This window comes from Ambystoma mexicanum, chromosome 4q (assembly GCF_040938575.1).
Source record: "Ambystoma mexicanum isolate Mex_15411 chromosome 4q, UKY_AmexF1_1, whole genome shotgun sequence".
In the NCBI taxonomy this organism is placed as follows: Eukaryota; Metazoa; Chordata; class Amphibia; order Caudata; family Ambystomatidae; genus Ambystoma; species Ambystoma mexicanum.
In genome coordinates, this window is record NC_090928.1 from 238,377,617 (window position 1) to 238,398,821 (window position 21,205).

At 44.8% G+C, this 21,205-nt stretch overlaps 1 protein-coding gene across 1 annotated transcript in view; it reads right to left on the reverse strand.

The window, feature by feature from the left end:
* TTL (tubulin tyrosine ligase) overlaps positions 1 to 21,205 on the reverse strand; it is a 321,260-nt gene that overhangs the window by 239,795 nt on the left and 60,260 nt on the right. Inside the window, exon 2 of the mRNA XM_069607789.1 lies at positions 10,713 to 10,791. Within this exon, the coding sequence (XP_069463890.1) occupies positions 10,713 to 10,791 (79 nt within the window). The remainder of the gene's footprint in view (positions 1 to 10,712; positions 10,792 to 21,205) is intronic.

Sequence of the window (21,205 nt, forward strand, 5' to 3'; positions counted from 1 at the left end):
TTTTGTAATCAGTCAGTGCTTTACTTGCCACCAATGAACATTGAATAGACTTAGTACGGAACCATTGGCGTTCATAATATTCATGTTCTCTTTTTAATTAAAAAATATCTCTAGTATACACACACTTGGATAGAACTGTGAATGTTAGCATGCCCACACTTAGAATTGTGAATGTTAGCATGCCCACGCTTGGATGGAACACTAGCCCGCGTAGCATCTAGACAAGACTGAAGGTTGGCATGCCCACACCTAGACGGATTTCTGGACACTGGCCTGCGCCGCATCTAGATGGGATTGTGAGGGTCAGCAAGTGCCGCGCTTGGACAAAACTGTGAATGTTAAAATGCTAAAGGTCAGGTAACCCACTAACCAATATAAGCTCAAACTCTGCATACTAATCTCACTCAAAAAACTCACACAACCATCTCTCGCTCAACAAGCCGCACGCACTTCACAACACTGCAACAACACATAGTGGTGTTCTGTTGGCAGCTTCAACTCGCACACGCGAACTGACACGGATCCAATACCCGCACCAAGGCTCAGCACCCGGTGTATACCGAGTTGAAGCTGCCAACTGCCGAGTTCAAGCTGAAACACCACTCCTCTCACTATCCTACTCCCTCTACACCTTACTAACCCATCACACCTTATTGTTTACAGATCCGCCAGAGGGCCTGGGGACCAATTCCATTGGTGACGGTGCGCAGTACAAATACCTTTAACATTTAACATTAACATTTAACCATATTTTTGAGGGCTTTTTGATAGCGATGTTTCTCAAAGGAGCATATTTGGTACAAATATTACTCATGATTTGAGTGCCTTCTTGAAATAAAGCGTCACAGTCATTTAGCTGATTACACTTATCAAGTGCTGTGCTCAGATCTGTCCCGGGTATATTATCCAGGTCTTTTTTCTTCCGCATAATTTTAGAATGGAAAATGGAAAAGCACTTGCTCCGAGAGGATGGGAAAAGCCAAAGGACACGCCAGGCACAGAGGGGTGACGGCAGGGGGTCCAGGTTATAATGTCACATATCTGCAGTGGGGGTGCTAGGTAGGGCCATGAGGGCAGGCGATGATGAAGGTTGGTGTCTGGGGGGGGGGGAGGGGGGGTGGGGGGCATTTGGGATTTAAGGGCGAGGGTTTGTGTTATCTCTCCGCAGTTTGGTAGGATTCAGGTTGTTTACTGGCACATGGTCAGGTTTTCTTCCCGGTGTTGTCACTAGGACCCATAAACTGTCCTGGGCCGGATGGGAGGGTGAGCTGCTGGACATGGGATGAGAGGTGGGATGTCATGGTGGGTAGAAGAGCAGGAGATACAATGACCCAAAGAAGGGATTTTCATGCTGTTTGGGAGGTAAAAAGTCAAGCAATCAGGGCAGCATCCCAACGGTAGATAGGGGTAAGGAGTCAAGGGAAGGTGAGGGGTTTTTGAGTGGAGTTAATCCATGGGATTTAAAATTGCCTCCTATAATATTAGAGGGCTGAATTCAACAGCAAAGCAAGTTGGAGGACTTTTTGCAGCGTGAGAAACCAGACTTTCTCGCGCTCCAAGAATCCCCCATATAGACTGCAAATTCGTATTAAGGGATATCCTCAGATGTTCCAGGCTAATCTGAAGGACAAAAAGGCTGAGGTTTTAATAGCGCTTAGAAACAATCACGATATGGTGATTTTGGGCTCCACGGAGGACAAACTAGGTAGATATCTATTTGTTAAGTATTGTATTAGGACAGAGATATTTACTGTAGCGTTGGTATATAAACCAAATTCCTGACAGGATACTTTTCTCAGGGTCACATTGGTGACGCTTGAAACCATTACCGAGAGGTATGTTATATTAACAGGGGATTTCAACATAACTTGGGACGCAGCGATGGATAGAAGTGGTGTAGGGTATGCGCCTCGAGGCACACTGTCTCAACATCTTAAAGAAAAATTCAAACATCTGGGGTTGGTAGATGTGTGGCGTACCTGTTCGGGTGACAAAGCAGGATTCACATTCTACTTACACGTTCATAGATCCAATCGCGTATCGATGATATGTGGGTTTCCTCCCAACTGGTGGGACGAGTCCGCAAAGTATCCCTGCAGGCGATCGCGCTATCCGACCATGCACTGTTGGGGGCAACGTTCGAAAGGACTTTCCCGTCGAAGAGGGTTATGACAGTGTGTACTACCAGAATGGATTTTGGCTGATACGGTATCCTCGGTTGAGATAGGGGAGAAGATTCAGAGCTATTTTAGCAAAAATATGGGTATTTGGTGGGACACCTTTGAAGCAGTAATGAGAGGGAAAATGATTGCTTGTAAAGCCCTGCAAGAAAAACTGAGTCGGCAGTTAGAGGAAGATTTAGAGGCTCAACTTAAGGATATTATGCCAAAAATGGGTGAATATCCAACGAGGAACACGATGAAAAAAAAATATAGAGCAGTTTGGGGGCAGCTAAAGTTATTAAGTGCTAAAAAGGCGGAAAGGACCCTCCTTAGAGCCAAACAATACTATTATATCAAGGGGAATAAAGCGGGGAGGTTATTAGCATGACAATTGAGACAAAGGCGGGCAGTCCAAACATTCCTGAAAATCAGGGAAGGGGAAGGTGAGGAGGTGGTGGACACAGAGGGAATTATTGGGTGTTTCAAACGCTTTTATGGTGCACTGCATTCCTCTGAAAGGCCTGGAGATGAATCGCAATCTTCCTTTTTGGAAGATATAAGTCTTCCAATGTTGCTGAGAGCAGATAGGTAAGAACTAGAGGAAGGCATTACGGAGGAGGAAGTTAGTATAGCTATTGGCAAACTTCCCTTGAATAAGGCGCCAAGTACGGATGGCTTTTCAAACCCTTTTTGCAGCATTTGCGAGAGGCAACAGGAGTGAAAGGTATTCAATTTGGGAGGAGGGAAACAAAATAATGGCATTTGCGGATGATAAGCTGTTGGCTCTAGCGGACCCATTGGAGTTCTTAAAGGTGGTAGTTTCGGAACAGGCTCTCTTTGGGGAGGTCTCGGGATTAAAAATCAATAACCATATATCAGAGCTATTAAATCTTTCATTGTCAAGGAAAAAGGAAAGGAGATACAGGGGTGTACTCAATTAAAATGGGCGATGGATACAATCAAATATCTTGGGATTCACATTACAAAGTCTATGATGGCTATGTTATATGAAGGGAGTTACTCTGGTTACTTAGCACACTCAAAACCGACTTGTGTCGCTGGAATCTGTTACATATCTTGTGGATGGGGCATATGGCCTCGATTAAAATGGTGATCCTGCCACATTTTCTAGATTATTTTCAGGCCCTGCCGGTGTCCCAGCTTGGAACTTTATTAAGTCACTCAGCCGCTTAATATCTACATTTATTTGGCAAAATAAGAGACTGCAGGTGGACTTGCAAACTTTAATGGCCTGAGGAATAGAGGAGGAATGGCTGTTCCCGATTTTAAACTATACTACTGGGCGACCCAACTGCGGGTGCTGAAACAATGGCTGTCGGGGGAAGAAAGTAACCTGGGTTTCCATGGATAAAGCAGTGGTGGGGGCTCCACTTGACGCCGTTTTATGGTTAGCCATAGGGGATCGACCTCCTAGTATGAAGGCATCGCAGATCACCGTACTACTGGGAGGGGTGGGTTGAGGTGATAAAGCAACAGCATATTTCAACAATTCCAGGCCCATTCACACCAATGTTCGGGAATCCCCAGTTTACACCAGGGAAGGATGCACAAGCCTTTAGGAAATGGATGGAGGCTGGGATGTTTAAGGTTAAGGGTTATGATGGGGACAAGGAAGTTAAAACCTTTGAGCAGTGCCAACAATCTTTTGGTCTTGACAAAGAGGATAGGTTTAGTTATTACCAATTGCGGCATTGGGTTGTACACCCCCTTAATAAATCGGCGGTAGGTAGGCAACTTGCCACATTTGAAAAATACAGAACAACTCAAGCAGGAGATTCACATTTAATTTCGGCACTATATGCGCTGATGGCTGAAGGGGGTTGTTAGGCAAAGTTTGTATGCAGTACCCTCTGGAAACACTACAAACTATGTCTACAGGTATAGGCAACCCAACCTTTGGTATAAGCTTCTACAACACAGTTTTTGGTACCATGTTGAGCAGCCAGGCTTATCTCAAGAGGGGAAACGTGAGCTGAAGTGGAGTTACAATGATTCACAGTTACAGGTATTCAAATAAACTTACACTCAGGGTTTCATGCATAAACAATTAATAATTTATCAGTCAGTTATAAAACATTCATTAGAAGGAGGCAATCATAGTAACACAAATATATTTAGATACTGTACACTCTAAGTTTCTGAATCAGACAAGACCCTTTTGGAATGGCCCACAGACACAAACTACACCCAAAGGTGACTTTAGTAACAAGGGTGCTGGGGACATTAATATCTTACTGTTGGCATTCAGAATAAATTTCAAGAGGAGTAAAAGGCAAAGGTTATCAGAACATGAAAGACTATTATTATTCTTAGAAATGTAAATACGTTGAGTTCACCAGAAGAGTCAATTCAATTCAATAGGCTAGGCCAAAGTCAATGGGCTAAAGTCTTGGATAGGATAAAGCGGTTCTGGTAACTAAACTAAAAAGTCTCTGCACAAGTTCTTAGAAGTAGTTTGTAAAAAGAAGAATCATATGTTGGGTCACTAGCTGATGAGGCCTGCGAGTTGCAAAAGTTTCAAGCACTTTCACCGAGAGAAGCGAGTTCTCTCAGTCTTGATTTACAGTACCTTACAATGAAGCAAAAGATGCAGATGATGACTTCTGTTCCTGTCAGTTCCTGCAGATCTCTCAGTTCCTGGGCCTCAGTCGTGGGGACAAGAGGGAGGACATCGGGGGACTCCTGCACTGCACTGGAACGGTCAAAAGCTTGAAACTGGCCAACTTCAATTTCAGTGGTTGTTTCGCGTTTCCAGCTACCGCACTGGTAACACTGGTCCTGGATGTCAAGGTGGACTGTCCTTGCTTCTGAGGTCCTGCAATCAGTTGAGAGGGGGGTGAGGAAATGTCAGGCACGGTCAGTCCGACTTCATGGGAGTCCAGAGGATCTTCCAAACGCTTTAGTCCAGCTTACAAGCAATGCACACAATCTGGTGTCCCTCTCCCTGGCTCTACGATTTCCCGCAGCACCCTGAGGAAATGCAGCCAGCTTTGAGAAGGGTGTCCAGGTTGCTTACTTGGGAGTTGATTGGTCCTACCAACTCAGAAAGGGTGAAGTCGTCCTTGCATGGCTTCTCTGGTGATGCAAACATGGTGATTCGGTCCTGCAGTAGGGCTTCACCGGGCAAACCAATGGTCCCGGAGTTGCAATAGCCGTCCTCTTCAAACTCTTCTTCGGTTCCTTCGACCAGTGGTCGACTGCCTTCCAAGCCAAGAGACTCGCCTTTTATTCAGTTCTCTCCCATTCATTCCAGCCTAGCTGCCACTCACCCAGCAGGGTGGCTGTCCTTGCCGGACAGTGAGCCAGCCAATCACCACAGAGTGCATTTGGGTCTCCTAGGAGACTAAGCACAGGGACTTTCGGACCCCTCCCTCACTTCCTGCCAATCCCAGACACTCTGGAGCCAGAGGCGGGTTTCACTCCTGAAGCTCGCCAAAGGCGAATGAACAAAGAGGCCAAACCTGGTTTGGTGCGCAGACAAAAACTCGAGAAGGACCTTCCCACAAAGAAATGGCGAAAAAAGGAGACCGGGACCAGTTTTAACAAAGGAGGCTCAGACTCCATCTTGAAAAACATGGCTCCCGTGATTTAACGTTACCGGAGCTGCGAACAGTTTGCGGTCGGGGTAAATCATGGTAGTTCATTGTAAAACCACTGCCACCAGCCATTCTGAGAGGAAAGGGTAACATTTGACTTTTACATGAGTAACTAGACATGGGGGATACTAAGTAACCCCTCCACCACTATTGTAAGATAGGGTGTACTGGGTCTAGAAATGTACACTCCACTGTTCTGGGCAACAGTAGTTGAACCCAGAGAAGGTATTTAAACATTGGGAAATCTGAAAGACTTCCCTGTGTCACTGGGTTTATAGTGAAAGTTTCGGATCAAAAGATTTGAAAGACAAATGTTTCAAAAACAAAAGCTTCCACATGCTATTTTTAACATGCCAAAGTGCATTTCTTTCGAAACTAATCAGTCGACAATAGTCATGGATTGGTTTCAATTGAAATGCACTTTTACATGTTAAAATTAGCATTTCAATGCTTTTTTTTTGTAACGTTGAAACGTTACATGGAGAGGTCCAGTGCCGAAACTACAGGACTGGACAGCTTCATGTAACGTTTCAAAGTTTTTTGTGTATAATGGCATTTAAATGCTTTTCTTTTTAACTTTAAAACGTTACATGGAGCTGTCCATTCCTGTAATTTCAGCACTGGACAGCTCTATGTAACGTTACAAGGTTTTAGTGTATAGTGGGTGGTCAAGGGGGGGTTCCCCCCAGCCTCCCCAATCCCCACGCCACCCTCCCACCCCCTAACCCAAGCCCCAATCCTAACCCAAGTTTCAAAGGGAAAACTTTTGATTTTTTTTCCAAATAAATAGTCATTCGAAAGAATGGCACTTCGAAAAAAAAGATTCAAAAGTTTGCTTTTCGAAACTTTTGTATTCGAAAAAATGACTGGACACCGTCATTGCACTGAAGGTGTTTTGTGACACATTGTAAAAGATGATGCCTATGGAGTTGGTTAGACTCCATAACCAAAAGGGAACAAACACAGAAAGCACATTGAATTGAAAAGTTCAAAGTCCCAAAGTTTAGCAAAAGAGCTGGAGGGCTCTAAGGCGGGAGGAATAGGCACATTTTTCAGAAGTCTCCCTATCAGGGGTTCACAGGAAAGGTGGTCTTACATGGACAAGTGGGAACGTACTATGGATCGACATATCAGAGGAGTAGTGGGAGGCGTTATGGGGAAACATCCCGAAGTTTGCTCGATCCATCCAACTTCGGGAAATGTGGTATAAATCCCTCACTCAATGGCACTATACTCCAGAGAGGCTTAGATTTATGTATCCGGCGACACCCCAGGATTGTGATCGGGATGTAAGGGGAAGGGTGATTTTTGGTGGTCTTGTTCGGCCTTGAAAGCATTTTGGCAGCAAGTATGTTTGACATTGCTGGTGGTGGTTGGGATAGACACACCCATGGGGATTGAGGAATGTATTCTGGGCCTTTGGAGAAAGGGAATGGGTTTAAAGCATGTATGGTTCTGGGTTTGGCAGCCTTACTGGTGACAGCCCGGAACTGGAAACAGGCGGCCACTCCTACCCAATATGAATGGTTGTTTAAAATGTGGCACATTTTGATTATGGAATGGGTAACCTATACAATTCAAGGTAACATCCACCAGTTCAGGTCAAATTGGGGAGTATTGCTACAATATTTGAGGGAGGAGTATCCGATTCAGATGTGCCCGCAGAATATTCACATTTTTTAGACTGCTTACGGACTGTCAACTAATTTATAAACACTGAAAACTTCTTTGTATCTAATGTTTGATAAGGTGGAGAAGCTATGGGATGGGGTAAGGTAAGGGGTTCATATTTTCTTGTTTAAATATCTAAAATGCTAATAAATAAAATTAATTAAAAAAAGATGTCATAACAGGTTTGAGTCTAATTGGAGTACGGTATGTGGTTGCCTGTGACTGGTGCTGCATAAACTGAAAAAGCAAAGTTTAGGTAGAATGAGTTTCCAGAGAAACTGCTTGATGCTAGCGTTTACTATTTGAGCACCAGCCTTGGCACACACTTTTCCAAAAAACGACAAAAGCACCACCAAAGCTTTTCATACATCTCGATTTTCAACAATAACAAACACCCTGTGGATGGAGACAAAATGTAAAGAATATCATCACTGCATCCCTTATGGCTCTTTGGGTCATTCAGACCTTCAAACGAAAAGGACTCTGGGAAATAGCAGTTTTCACTGCCATCTTTCCCGCAAAGGTACCTGCAGAAGCTGGGCTGCAGATGAAGGTTTAGTGCCCCTTACATCAGTTGATATTTTCTCCTAATTTTGAAAACATTTTAAATTCAGCTCTAGTCAGCTTACACTGGGAGTACCTACACATCTGCTACTGTAAGGTAAAGTTTCTGGTTTCACGGGCCCGCCCTCTTTCAAACTTTCTTTTGTTAATTGACAAGGCATAACAGTCCGACAGTGATCTGCTAGTCTCAGATACTCTTCCTTTCCCACTGTGTATGACAGCAGGTTCATTAATGTATGCTCCTTGGAGGTTCATATAGCAGGTGCCAAGAACATGGTCTGATGGTCACCAACAAACCAGTACCACCCGCTTTAGAATATCCAACAGGAGCTAAACACAGCCCAGCATACCTCAATTTCGAGTCATGTGCATGCCTAGCCTGCAAAGTGTCACAGCTGTAGTTATTGGAGTAGAGTGCCCTTCTGTGTGGTGTGCAGAACTGATCTAATGCATTAGATCAACACCATTAGGCAGAGGCCCCTCAGAACCTACTCCAATGGTGCAATTAAGGATTTTTTTTTAGATCCCAATGGATCTTCAGGACAGGTTCCAGGTGGTCCAAACAGCAATTTAGGCCGCAAGCTCAGTTCGTGGGGGCGACTTGCTTTAACGATAGAGACGCATGTCAGGTCAAGACTTGGTTGTAGGCCCTGGGATAACTAAGCAGATGTCAAGGTGGCCGTGCCGCTCACTCTCGTTACCCGTTTGGTAGGTCTGGGGAGTGACTGGTGGAATCCACGGTTATCCAAGTCAGGGAAAAATCAGACCAGCTAGGCAGATGTTAAGACACCACCCCAGATGCAGCGCTCTCTATACCACGGAATGACTCCACCCATGGTTTAACATGGTATAAAGACAGCGCAAACACCGTCGCATGCGGATGATCAGGCAAGCATTGAATGAACTTGAAAGCAGTGGAATGAGGTGCCCTCACATTGCAGGACCACAGGCTGGAACACAAGGCAGAGAAGTCTGTATGACAGGAAGGAATCAAGTAAGAGTCTAGCCAACAAAGAGGTTGGCGAAGAACAGGGATTTGGGAACATTCACAATGGGAATAAAGGCCAGGGAGAGCTAACTGGAGGCCAGGCAGTGGAATCCCCGTCACAAGATAGGGAAGGAAACGTAGGGCACAGGCAGAGGCAAGCATGCTTCAGAACAAGATGCACGAAAAGAGTCTAGCTCCAGGTACTGGTAGCCATTGCAACACAACGCTTGCGTCCAGCCTGTCGCTCTAAATCGAGTTTCAATGGGGAGAAACGGTGCCTGCATAGTCAACAAGGAAAAGATTACACAAATTGGGAGGAAAACAAAAAGGTACTGAATTAATGCAATCCATAGAAAGCATGCCCATATGGGGTTGGAGGCGACCGTGTGGGGCACAAATACCACGATAATGGCACCACAAATCGAGCAGGGTAAGTACACAACCTGCGCCACCGGAGGTCCAGCCAGCAGGCAGGAACGCCAAGCTTTGGGCAGGGCCACTGGCCCTTGAAGTAAGAGTGTACGACAGCAGGAGAGATGGTGTTAGTTTGTGAAGGCACCTCATGGTGGTCTTGCTTAGATGTGCAGCCACAACAGAAATCTTAAGACCACCCGGCCTCCATTTTTCTGCCTGTTTCAAACAAGTCATCAGAATAAGGAACTTCAAAAATAAGAATGTTTCACATACCTGGCATTTGGTATCAACAAAGTTCTTGAAGGCCGCTGCACGAGCACACCAGAAAATGTGTTCCCACTTGGATTGCCACCTGGGAGGTGACCATAATGAGCAGAGACATCAAGAGTAATCAGTTTCAAAGCGCTAAAATAGAGTGCACATGAGGGCAGAGCATTGGAAGGAATCTGCTTGCAAGAAAAGCAGACTGTGTTCCAGTTTATGGGACATTAAGGAGTGAGCAGGGGCAGAGACAAAAAAGGAACTCTGAAGCACAAGTTCCCCATTTCAGTCAGGGCGCAGAAAAGGACTTGTGGTTGGTGCTGGGGGAGTCCAAGAGGGAGGGGGGTACACAGGCATGTAGGGTGCATGTGCGCTACCATTCTACTCAATTTCCTGCTGCACAATGTGTTCTCTGGTCCAGTTCCTTTCCCCTGGTACGACATCCCAAAATGTATGGGTGGAAGGGGTTGCTGAAGTACTCCATTACATGTGGCTTTACTGCTGAGCCCTTCCCTGAAAGTGTGCAGGTGTTGGTAGTGTATCCATACTGATACTGTCAAACCTCAAGTGTTTATCCTTTGCTTTGGTTTAAAAAGAAAATAAAGTCATAATGTGCACAAGTGAATCTGCCAAGTCAGTCTCTCCCAAGCATTCAAACAAATCCTGTTGATTTGAGTGCAGCGAGATGGGAGAAAAAGAGAATGAGGGGCAAAGTTCCCATCATGCTGTTCTTACTTTATTAGAGAATTAGGCCCACAATTTGCAGTTACGTATGGAAACTTTAGTTAAGGGGCCATTTGTGCACCAATGTATGATAAAGTAGCAAAAAGCACTATAGAGCAGGGGAAGAGTTGGAAGAAGAAAATAATAAACATCGAACACTGTTACCCAGAGTCTGTAAATGAACTGTTTGCGGTTGTATTTATAGTACTTCTGCTTCAATAAGCAGTTCTAGACTAGCTATTTCCTGCCAATCGGACTTTCTCAACAAACATTTTAGTATAGCTACGAAAGGTGGTCTTAAGAATCACTTACTTCACCAAGGAAGCCTTGCGACAAAGCTTGTCTGCACCCCTGTAATAATTCACGAGCTGTAAAATTCCAGGTTCATGGCCTGCAAGAAGAAATAGAAAGAAAAGCACCCTTAATAAGTGGGTAGGATTGTCACACTCGAAAGCATCAGTCAACACAACACATTAGGAATTGATATGTAGCCACTTCCGCTGTTCGTGATTAGACATTTCAAAGCTCACAGAGTTTATAAAAGACAGTCAGTAAGGGGAACAGCACACACACTTCCTGATATAAACAAATGGTGTACCTAAAACATAGCTAAAAACACGCAGGATTAGAATAATCCATGCCATTAAGCAGATGTCAACATTGGTAACTTTCACTATATAAGGCGCTGCCAACAGTGGCAATTTACTAAATGCAGAGTACGTAGTGTAAGGGTGTCAAAGGAGGATGCTGACACAAGGGTGACATTTTGCTGGCAAAGACTTTTATTTATAAGAAAAGAAAACCTCACTATCCCGATCTTCTGAGAGGGATTTCCCTGCCTCGAACTAATACTAAAGGATTGATCAGAATGCCCGTCGAAATCAAACTCCACCGACCTGCATCATATCCTACTTCTATACCTTACACTACAACTTCAGAATAAGTCAGAAAAGTTCCTTCTACAGGAGAATTATTCCCTTCTGCTGGTATTGACAAAGGAAGTCCTTGTCCGTGCCTCAGAGGACTTTTCCCTGCCACTGCGACAAGGATGTTTTCCTCAGATACTTAATATGCTTATGTCGGGGTCCCAGACCTTTCTCTGGTGGCAAGTGGGTCTGTTGCTGCCACTGCAATGAGAAATGTCCCCTCTGATGCTAGATATGCTCATGTTTGGGGTCCCAGACCCTTCTCTGGTGGTCAGTGGGCTTATTGCTGGCACCCCGACAAGGAAGTTCACTGCGGATACTCAATACACCCTTCCCAGTAGTTTGACTATCACTACTGGGTAGGCTGCGAGCCTCTCAAGACTGCCTCTCTTCCACCCCCCACCCCCCACCCCCCATGTCCCCTCTGGGACTCTTGTAGCCCCGGTTACCTTCTTTGGGGCTTCAGTACGCCAGCAGGGCTTCATGGGACTGGGGCACGTCTCTCCAGCTCTTCGGGCACTTCTCCTTAACTTCTGCAGCAACGTGGCGGCTCCGCCCTCTTCTGGACTGCTTGGCTTACTCTTCTTGCATTGTGTTCGGGTCCTGCTCTAGCTGGACCCACACAGAGCTCCCTCAGCATCTCGCCAGCGTCCTCCGCTCTCGTTTCTCGGGTCAGCCAACAGGATTGGAAACTTTCGCTCTGGATGGTTTCCACACCAGCTGCGCGTCACCAAGTCTTCAGTCCTTTTCTTCTTATACAATGTTGCCAGTCCCGCCCTGGCGGATTATCAAAGTCCTTTGTTTTTCTTGATGGAATGATCACAATTAGTAATCTTCATGTCTTCTGTGCTCTTCTTCATCCTGGTACTTTCTATTGTGGTTGTTTCTCCTACACTACAGAAATGCATGGATCTATTCTCAAGGAAATGTTTGGGCATGGGCGTGGGGGGGGCTGTTCCCTAGGTGATCATCCTTATCCCCAGAGGGGGAGACCCTCCCCATGAGGTCCTCCCGCATTATACCACCCCTAGGGGGATTATTGTGTAGCAGCCGCACCTCCCTAGCCTCATCGAAAAGGGATGGGGAGAAGTAAATTATCTATTGTGATAATTGCCCTTGAGGAAAAGTGATGATACCTTGCAAATCACCACAATAGATACTTTACTTCTCCCCCTGCCTGCCCTCACCAACAACTTGTATTTCATCCTTTTCTTCTTTCCTCTTTCTGACATGGATGCAGCCCGGTGTCTCACTCCGACTCATCCTACTGTCTCCACTTGATCATGTTCGCTCTTCTCTTATTCCCAAAGTATTCCCACACTACACTTTTGAATACTTGTCGACTTTCTCCTTCAGATTTCAAACCTGCTATCGGAACAATCTAGAAAAAAGTCTTCTGTTGATATGTCCACTCCTGCTAGCCATCGGCTAATATCAGCCACTGCGTTGTCGTATAGCACCATATAATCAAGAATCAAAATGTCTTCCTTACTCATCTAATGTTTTAAAACAGGTTGTGTATACTCCAGTCTCAACCCATCTTGACCATCACTCTTTCTCCACTTGAGTCCAGTTTTCTTCCCCATTCTACACACACTGCTCTTCTCTCCGTTAAGGATTCCATTCGCTCTGCTCACCATGCCAAACAATCCTCTAGTGTTAGTCTTCTTGATTTATCAGCTACTTTCAATACTGTTAAGTATTCTTTACTTCTAACTATTCTCTCGTCTCTGGGATTTTCTGGTATGGCTTATTAATGGTTTCAGACTGATAGATCATTATTTTTCGAATTCTTGGGCTGGCAAACCGAGACCCTTCTTTTCCCCCTATTACACTGTGTTCCCTAAAGCTCTTTTCTCTGTCCTCTTCCTTCGCTGCCCCCCCACCCTCCCCTCTTGGTTAAGTTGTTTGTCTTTTGCCACTTCTATGCAGACATTTTCGGCAGACATTTTCGGCCTTCTCTTAATTTTGCTTGTCTCTGGCCATCCAATTTTGGATTCATTTCAACTTCCCTCACTTAAATGAGTCTAAAACCTAAATGGTCTTCATACATCCCATCAATCGCCTCCCGCTGTTCTATTTTCTGTCTATCCCCCAATATTCCCTGCAATCAATCTGCACAGAATATTTACGTTACTTTTGATTCATCTCTCTCCGTTCAAGATCAGATCTCTGCGTTATCTCGCTCCTGCCACTTTTCTCTCCAACACCTGTAAAGCTTGACCCTTTCTTTCGAGACAACAAAAGTTCTCATCTCCTCTCTAGTCCTTTCAGGTCTTGATTATTGCTATGACTTACTAATCAGCCTTCCCCACTATTGTCTTACTCCCCATAGATCTATGTTTAACCCTGCTGTTCATACCCTTTTCCTTCTCTGCTCTAGTGCTCCTATCTCTTCTTCTCGTCAATCTATCTCCGGATTTACCGTTGATTCATGTCTGCTTTACCATTTCTTATGAAAATGTATGCATGCACCCCCTCCCCATCTTCTGTAATTTGAGGCCGGGGAGTTGAAATCAAGATCGGCATTTCTGTGGGGCCCAGAGAAGATTAAACACCTGGGGGTTAAAATCACTTCACCTCTATCAGGGTCGTACGCAGCCAACTACTCATCCACACTAAGTGCAATAAGGCAGGACTACCAAAGATGGAGGAACCGTAGGGTCTCGTGGATGGGCAGGATAGCAGCGGTGAAAATTGTCACGCTGCCGCGGCTGCTCTACCTGTTTCAGGCAATCCCACCGTCAATACCTCAGGAGTTCTTCAGGGAACTAGGGAATTTGTTTGGAAGGGTAAGAGGTCACGGATAAGCCGCTGCCTCCTGTCGGCAGCAAGGGGGATGGGCGGAATGGCATTCCCCAACTTCCAACAATATCACGAGGCAGCACAACTGCGGTGATACGGGAATGGTTCTCTCAGAGTGAAGGGAAACAATCGACGCAGATGGATGGGGCGGTGGCGCAGCACGACCTGCGGGAGGTCTTGTGGCTCCCAAGCCACAGTAGGCCCAAACACCTATATATGAGCACCATTACAAAAGAGCTAGCAGAAACATGGGATAAAGCGATGCAGAAGAAGGGGATTACGAACTTCCCAGCTCCATTCACTCTGATTTTTAAATAACAAGGAGTTCACACCAGGACTGGAACGGGGGGCCTTCGAGGGGTGGAGTTAGGGGGTTGTAGAAAGATCAGGGATATGTTCCTGGGGAATAAAAGTGAAAACCTTCCAGGAGTGCAAACAGGACTTCAGAGTGGGGCAGGGGGAGAGACTTAAGTATTTTCAAATAAATGGTGTTATTGGACGGGGTTATTAGACAAGCCGCCACCCGTCAGCTCACCCCATTCGAGAAATTCTTGCTGACAAGTGACAGATCCAAGGGACCAATCTCAGGTCTATATAGGTTACTGGATGGGGCCTCTCCCCAGTGGCCTTATATGGCCCGTTGGGAGCCGATGCTGGGTAAAGCGGTCACAGAGGAGGAGTGGGAAAGGCTCTGGAGGAAAATACCGAAGGTGGCGAGGGCAGCACAACTCCAGGAAGCATGGTATAAATACCTATTTGAATGGCACGACACACCAGATAAGCTACATAGGATATACACGGAGATGTCAAAGGATTGCTGGAGGGGGTGCAGGGAGGAAGGAACCACAGCCCACATATGGTGGGAGTGCCCCAGGATCAAGCCGTTCTGGAAGGAGGTTCTCCAGGCACAGGCACGGGCATTCGGGGAGGAGGGCAGTAGAGACCCTAAACACATCCTGTTGGGATTGAAGGGAATGAGGTCAGAGGGGGGAAATGTGGGGGAGAGAAGGCAAGGGTAATATTAACACTGGCAGCAATTACTCTCATAGCTAAAAAGTGCAACGGCCGGACGATCCCAACAGAACAGGAGTGGCTCCAAAAGGTAAAAGGGAACTGGTAGCCCTTGAACGGCCACATATGCAATCAACAATAATCTGCAGAAATGTGCATTGGATTGGGGGGGGGGGGAACGCTGGCCTTCCTGAAAGGAGACTTCAGGGCTCAATTGTGTCCTCAGACAATGAAACTCCTGGACCTGAACTAGCGGAACCCCGTAGGGTCAAACAATTTGAAAATAGAGACTGCAAGCAGCCAAGAGGGGGTATGGGTTAGGGAATGGTTAACCTGTTGTAAAATCAATAAAGAGAGGTTTAAAAAATAAAAACCATTTATGCCTTACTACATCAATCAAAATAAAATGTTGCGATACAAATAATACGCACTGACAGGCACCTTTTCAATAGTTAGATCATTACATTTCAATGCAGTTCTTTGGAAAACTTTAGAAAATTATAATGGTAGTGTTATGAAGTTTAGTTCATTCAAAGGTTTCAACAAAGCAATTGATAGTGAAATCTCTTTTCCAGCCAATAGTTTGTGCCAAAGGTCTTGGGTTGAGATCCAGGCAGCGTCATGTACAAAAGTTGCAAAATATGTATCTCTAAGTGATAAGGTAGATGGACAAACAATTCGCACAAGACGAATGTCTGAGTCCTTCTCCGCAGAGATTACATTCCCCCTTGAAGGCATCTAATTTATTCCAGATTCGGTCAATCTCGTTGGTCTGTCAGACCCAACCGAAACCATAATAATGCATTACACCACAAAGGGTTGGGAAACCTAATGTAAGGTAACATATAGGAGCTTAGTTTTTCCACATAGTGCAAAGTTTGATATTTTTTTACATTGCTGATTAGAGCTCTTGTTTATATGCAATCTGTGCATATGAGCGCCTTTTTGACTTTCTCAGGATTTTCGATGAAAGTCTGGTTTGAGCATTCACACTGCATCAGAATCTTTAGAGCATCATCCAGAATGCTGATAAGGAAGTTATTTTTGCGAGAGTTGGTATATTTGTTTATATCTTCGTATAGCGTTCGTTCAGGTGGAATAAGAATCAGCCTAAACAGAGTTAATACTATCCAGTAAAAAAGAGATTGCATGGAATGTAAACCAAGCTTGTATATTTAATCTAACAATCGGTAAGGATTGTGGGAGCGATAATGTCTTCTTCCATATGCGACCTTCCAATCAGTCCAAATTGATAATATGGAATGCATTCCATAATGTATAACAGTGCTGGAATTATTTTATTAGGGGTACCAGCGAGGATCGACAATATGTGCCGAGAAGCTTTTTTAACTGGCACATATATTGCTGTACTTTCCTTTACAGCTCTTGAGTTAGGTCTTGGAATTCAATCTTAGAGCCAGTCCGTCTTTACAAGTACTTAACTTTCTTAACTATTGGAATGGATTGCTGTGCTATATGCCATTGTGGTTTATGAGACACGTTACTTGTTTTTCCAAAAATAATGATATGTGATTTTTGTTGGATACATTTTTAGATCATTAGTCATGGCATATGCTTCGAAGGCTGAAAGTAGCTGCGTTAGCCCCAGAGGGGTGTTATCTATTAGGGCTATATCATCAGCATAGGCAAGTAGATTAATTTTATATCCAATAGTAGGGGTTGCAAAGATGTGATTTTGCAAGAAAGGGACTAAATCTGCCAGATACAAGTTGAATAATAGTGCTGCTAAGATGCACCCTTGCCGTACGCCATTTTCAAATCGAGATATTTGAGGAGAGATCACCCTGTAAGATTCAGGATATCGTTTTCCTAGGCCCAACTGCTTAACAGTTCTAGGATCAGAGCAGAGAATACTTTATGGAAATTTGATCATGTTATATGATGATAGATACCGGGGTCATTTCGCTAGACTTTCTTTTATAAATGGGATTTATGAGCGCTTCCTGCCATTCCTGGGAATGATGCCAGAGTTAATTATGGGGCTAAATTGCATAGCCTGCCATACAGCACAATATTAAATTAGGAAGCCCACAATGGCCAGGGCATTAGAATTTTTAATTATCACCTCAGAAATGTCCTTGACTGAAAAGTCAATCTCAGAATTAGGACTCCTCCCTGACTGCACAAAACAAGTACAGGCCAAAGTTCAAAATGGTTATGAATTTACTCCAATCATTTTTGGATATGGGCATGGTTTGTTGATCTTCAAAAGATTCTACTTTACAATTGATCAAATGCTGCATCTTTTGTAATCATTGTTCAAAAGATGGTTTCCATTTAATTTCTGGTGGCTGATAACTCTATAGGAAATTAGCCAGTTCTTCGAAGGTTGTCTTTTTTTGTTTTTGAATACACCCTTCCGTACACCTCTGTATTAAATGTCTCAGCGCTCCTCCTCAAATCCTTTCCCTAGGCAAATGTCCTTTCATTTATAATAGGATCCCAGTACTCGGTAATAGCTTTCTCACAATGAACCATAGAACTTTTATGATGTGTCACTGAAAATCTTGCGGTTAGATTTACTTAGCTCTCCTAAACATCTTTCAACATTGATATTATTGATCTCATTTTCTTCGAGAGACAGCAAGAACTATTTCCCATTGGCCTTATTAAAAAGGCATGAACATTTTTATTGGACCAATTTATCTTAGACCTTTGGGCGTAAGTATGCACTGGTCCAATTACTACTAATTTATTATTCCCTTTTCATTTCAATTTGATTTTCAGGGACAAATAGGTGTTGTCACTGTGAGATGTGAATTGCACGTTCAAGGAAATTGTGCCATATGTGGTTAACCCAAGCTGCCAGCATCAACCCACTGTGGTACGTGCCTATGTTTCAGCCCAATACAGGCTTTGTCAATGCAAAGAGTATCCCAATTCTCATCACATATGATATTTTTCAAAGTCCAATAATTATTTCACTTAGATTAATTATCCATATATCAACCACAAAACATGTCCAAATGAATTCACAATAATGGACGAATGATGCCTCACAATGTTTTAGATGATGTACGTTTAGTTCCTAGACCTTTGGGTCATTGTTGAGTTGCATCTGTGTACGTTGATATTCTTAGTAGAGAACTTCTATTATGGAACTATTCCTTGCCATCATGTTATCTTGGATAGTTATCAAACAGCTCAAACCCTTTCAGGATAGCGGCGTTCTGCATGTTCTCGGGGCCGAGATAACAAAAGCATGCCCAGAAGCTTACCGACCCACAATGAGGGGGGACACCAAGGTGTGTAGCTTGGAACAAACATTATATATGACATCAGTTGTATCAGGAAAAAAAAAGAACTGTATAACTACAGTTTATGGGTGATTTTACATATTTCAGTGCAAAAACTTTAGTTGAAGGGACGTTAAGGTGCCTACTTAACCCAACAACCCCTCCTAACATTTGGCAGGTGTTGAAAGATATATTACACGCAGAGGCCCCTCTTCCCCCACTGTACAGTGTGAAAAGCCTGAACGCGTCTCACTTACTAGTCCCCGGGGATCTGTCATCCAGGTGGCCAGGATATTGGATCCAGTTCCTGGGGGTGGACCAGTAAAGGGTGCGCCGGGGGGGGGGGGCGGAGGTCTTCGGGGAGTGGGACATTGAAGGGCGAGATGCGGTATCCCCATCCTTTTGACATCTTTTCCCCAGCATGTCCAGTAGGATACTTAGAAACTCTACCCCCCCCCCCTTTTCCAACATGAACACTTTCTCGCCCCGTGAGCGACAACGGACTAATATCAGAGCAGATTACCCGACATGTCCCAAAACAAGGGTCAGGCAGAGTCAGGCAAATCCTGACAACTACACACACCTGACTGCCCTTTCCCTTCCCCACTGGGATAAAAGGTGGAGCACAAGAGTACACTCTGAGAAAGGCCGAATGCATGAGGAAGCAGCTATTCCAGGACGGGAGTTCAAAACGGAGGAGAAAGGCAGTGAGACCTGCAAGGACCTCAAGGAGGGAGTTGCCCTTGCCCTTTGCAACCCAGACCCACGAAGCCTTTGACAAAAAGACCATGAATCGCAGCTGGCAAATGGTGCGACGGATGTCAGCGGTACAGGACACCCTCCCGCACTGATAACCAGGGCGGGGAGACGCAGTTGCGAACGTGGCACCGTCCTTTACTCCAGCAGCAACAGAAACGAGTTCAGCACAGCCAGTGAGTCGGAAGAACTTGATAGTGGGCCGGACTGTGTTAGACTCAAGGTTCCAGTGACAACATTAAGAAGATTGAGAGACAGGGGTCTTTGTGAACAAACTTGGTACCAGAGATAGAGTGATGCAGCGCCACATGGTTGCTCATTTGAAGTCCTGTGGCTGGTACCACTCTCCTGAACAAGGAAGGTATTGAACATCAAAATGGTGAAACTGAAAATACCAAGAGGCCATACAGAAGGCCAGCATGAGGTGTCAAAGTGGTCATACAAGGGTAAAGCCAAACCTCTTGTACAATCGAAAGCCCTTGACAGGGATAACCCGACTAAGGGAATTGTGAGACAGGCGTTTCCGCCTGGCGGAGGGTAACGCCATGCGAACTGGTCATTGTAAATAAACACGCCCTTGCCAGAAGCAAAAAAAAAAGAGGCACAGCGAGACATGGTCACCCTTTGGAAGTCTTTGGGTTAAAGGTGGCAAGTGCTGTGGAAGATATGAGCCCGGATGAGGGGAACCTAACAAAAGGTGGTGGTTTAAAAAGACATTGAGACTTTTGAATATTACCAATAAGGAACTTGATTCAAAGACAATAGTGAACTCGACTGAGGGACGTCAAGGGAAAAGTGTGAAGAAGCTAACAGAACAACATTATGACGACAAGTATGAACCCGACAGTGGGATGTTCACAGTGAATGGTTGGTCTGAGCCCGATTGAGGGAGGCTAACCACCAAGAGGAGGATCGCAGACCGGCTGAGGGAGATCCAAGGGTGAAGAGTAATCCCCCTACGGGAAGGTTTGGTCAGAGAAGGGGGCGGGGGGGCATGGGGTTGCGTGGGAGATGGAAAAGTTAAAATGTTATGAACATTGATGGTTACACAATATAAAAGGGGGAGCCAAGGAAAGCTGGTCATATTTGAAATGCTGTATGCTCCAATACGCTTGTGTTGTTCATTACTTCCTAAATAAAGTTTGTAAAAAAAGACAAAATAAAATGGTCCCAGACAAGCAAAAAAAAACATGCCGTAGCCATGAACGAAATGACACGATGGACCCAAGATGGCAGCAGTGAGGCTACGCAAAGTAAAATAATAAGGTCTGACGGGAACAAGAGGACAAATGAAATGGTGAAGAGAAGCACTTCAGCAGGAGTGAAAAAACTGAAGGTGGTGTGGTGTGTCTTGCAAGATCATTTAATTCTGTCCCCATCTGCCAGAGGAAAACATCGGGACTAAAAACTAAAACAGGCCGACTGTCCCAAGATGGCGATGGACACACTGCCTGAAACCAGGAATGGTGTGCGGGACCCGAAGAGTGGGGGAGCGGTGGCTAAGAGTGCCGTACGGGGGAGGGAGTCTAGTGAAACCATGCAGCATCAGCATGGAGACAAAATAAACTCAGAACCCACTGAACTGGAGGTGAGATATGCTTGGCGTGGAACAGAGGATTGCAAGGAATTGGGGGGGGTAAATCTTGGAGTGCTGCATGCAGATGAAATTATAGCACATATCCGACCTTCGATCAAAAGATGTGGGAGACACAGATAAGTTACAACTTACCTGACACCGAGCAAACACCTCGCAGTTATGGATAGAGGAGGAACAGTGTGGTGTTCCCTCAGCACAACAAGGGAGCCGAACTATCACAAAGAATCCACCGACTTACTCGCATACGATATTCACACAGTTACAGCAATCAAAATGTATAAAGGGACGACGAAGTAGGGGTTTAGTAACTTGGCTGCGAGTGGCGTGTTTTTACCTCATAGCACCCAGAGATGAAACTCGGACGTGAAAGCCTTAAAAACAAAATTGTAAATCAAACATTGCAGTATTATTGTTCAAGCTTTAAAACCGGGTTGATGCAAAAAATGGTAACAT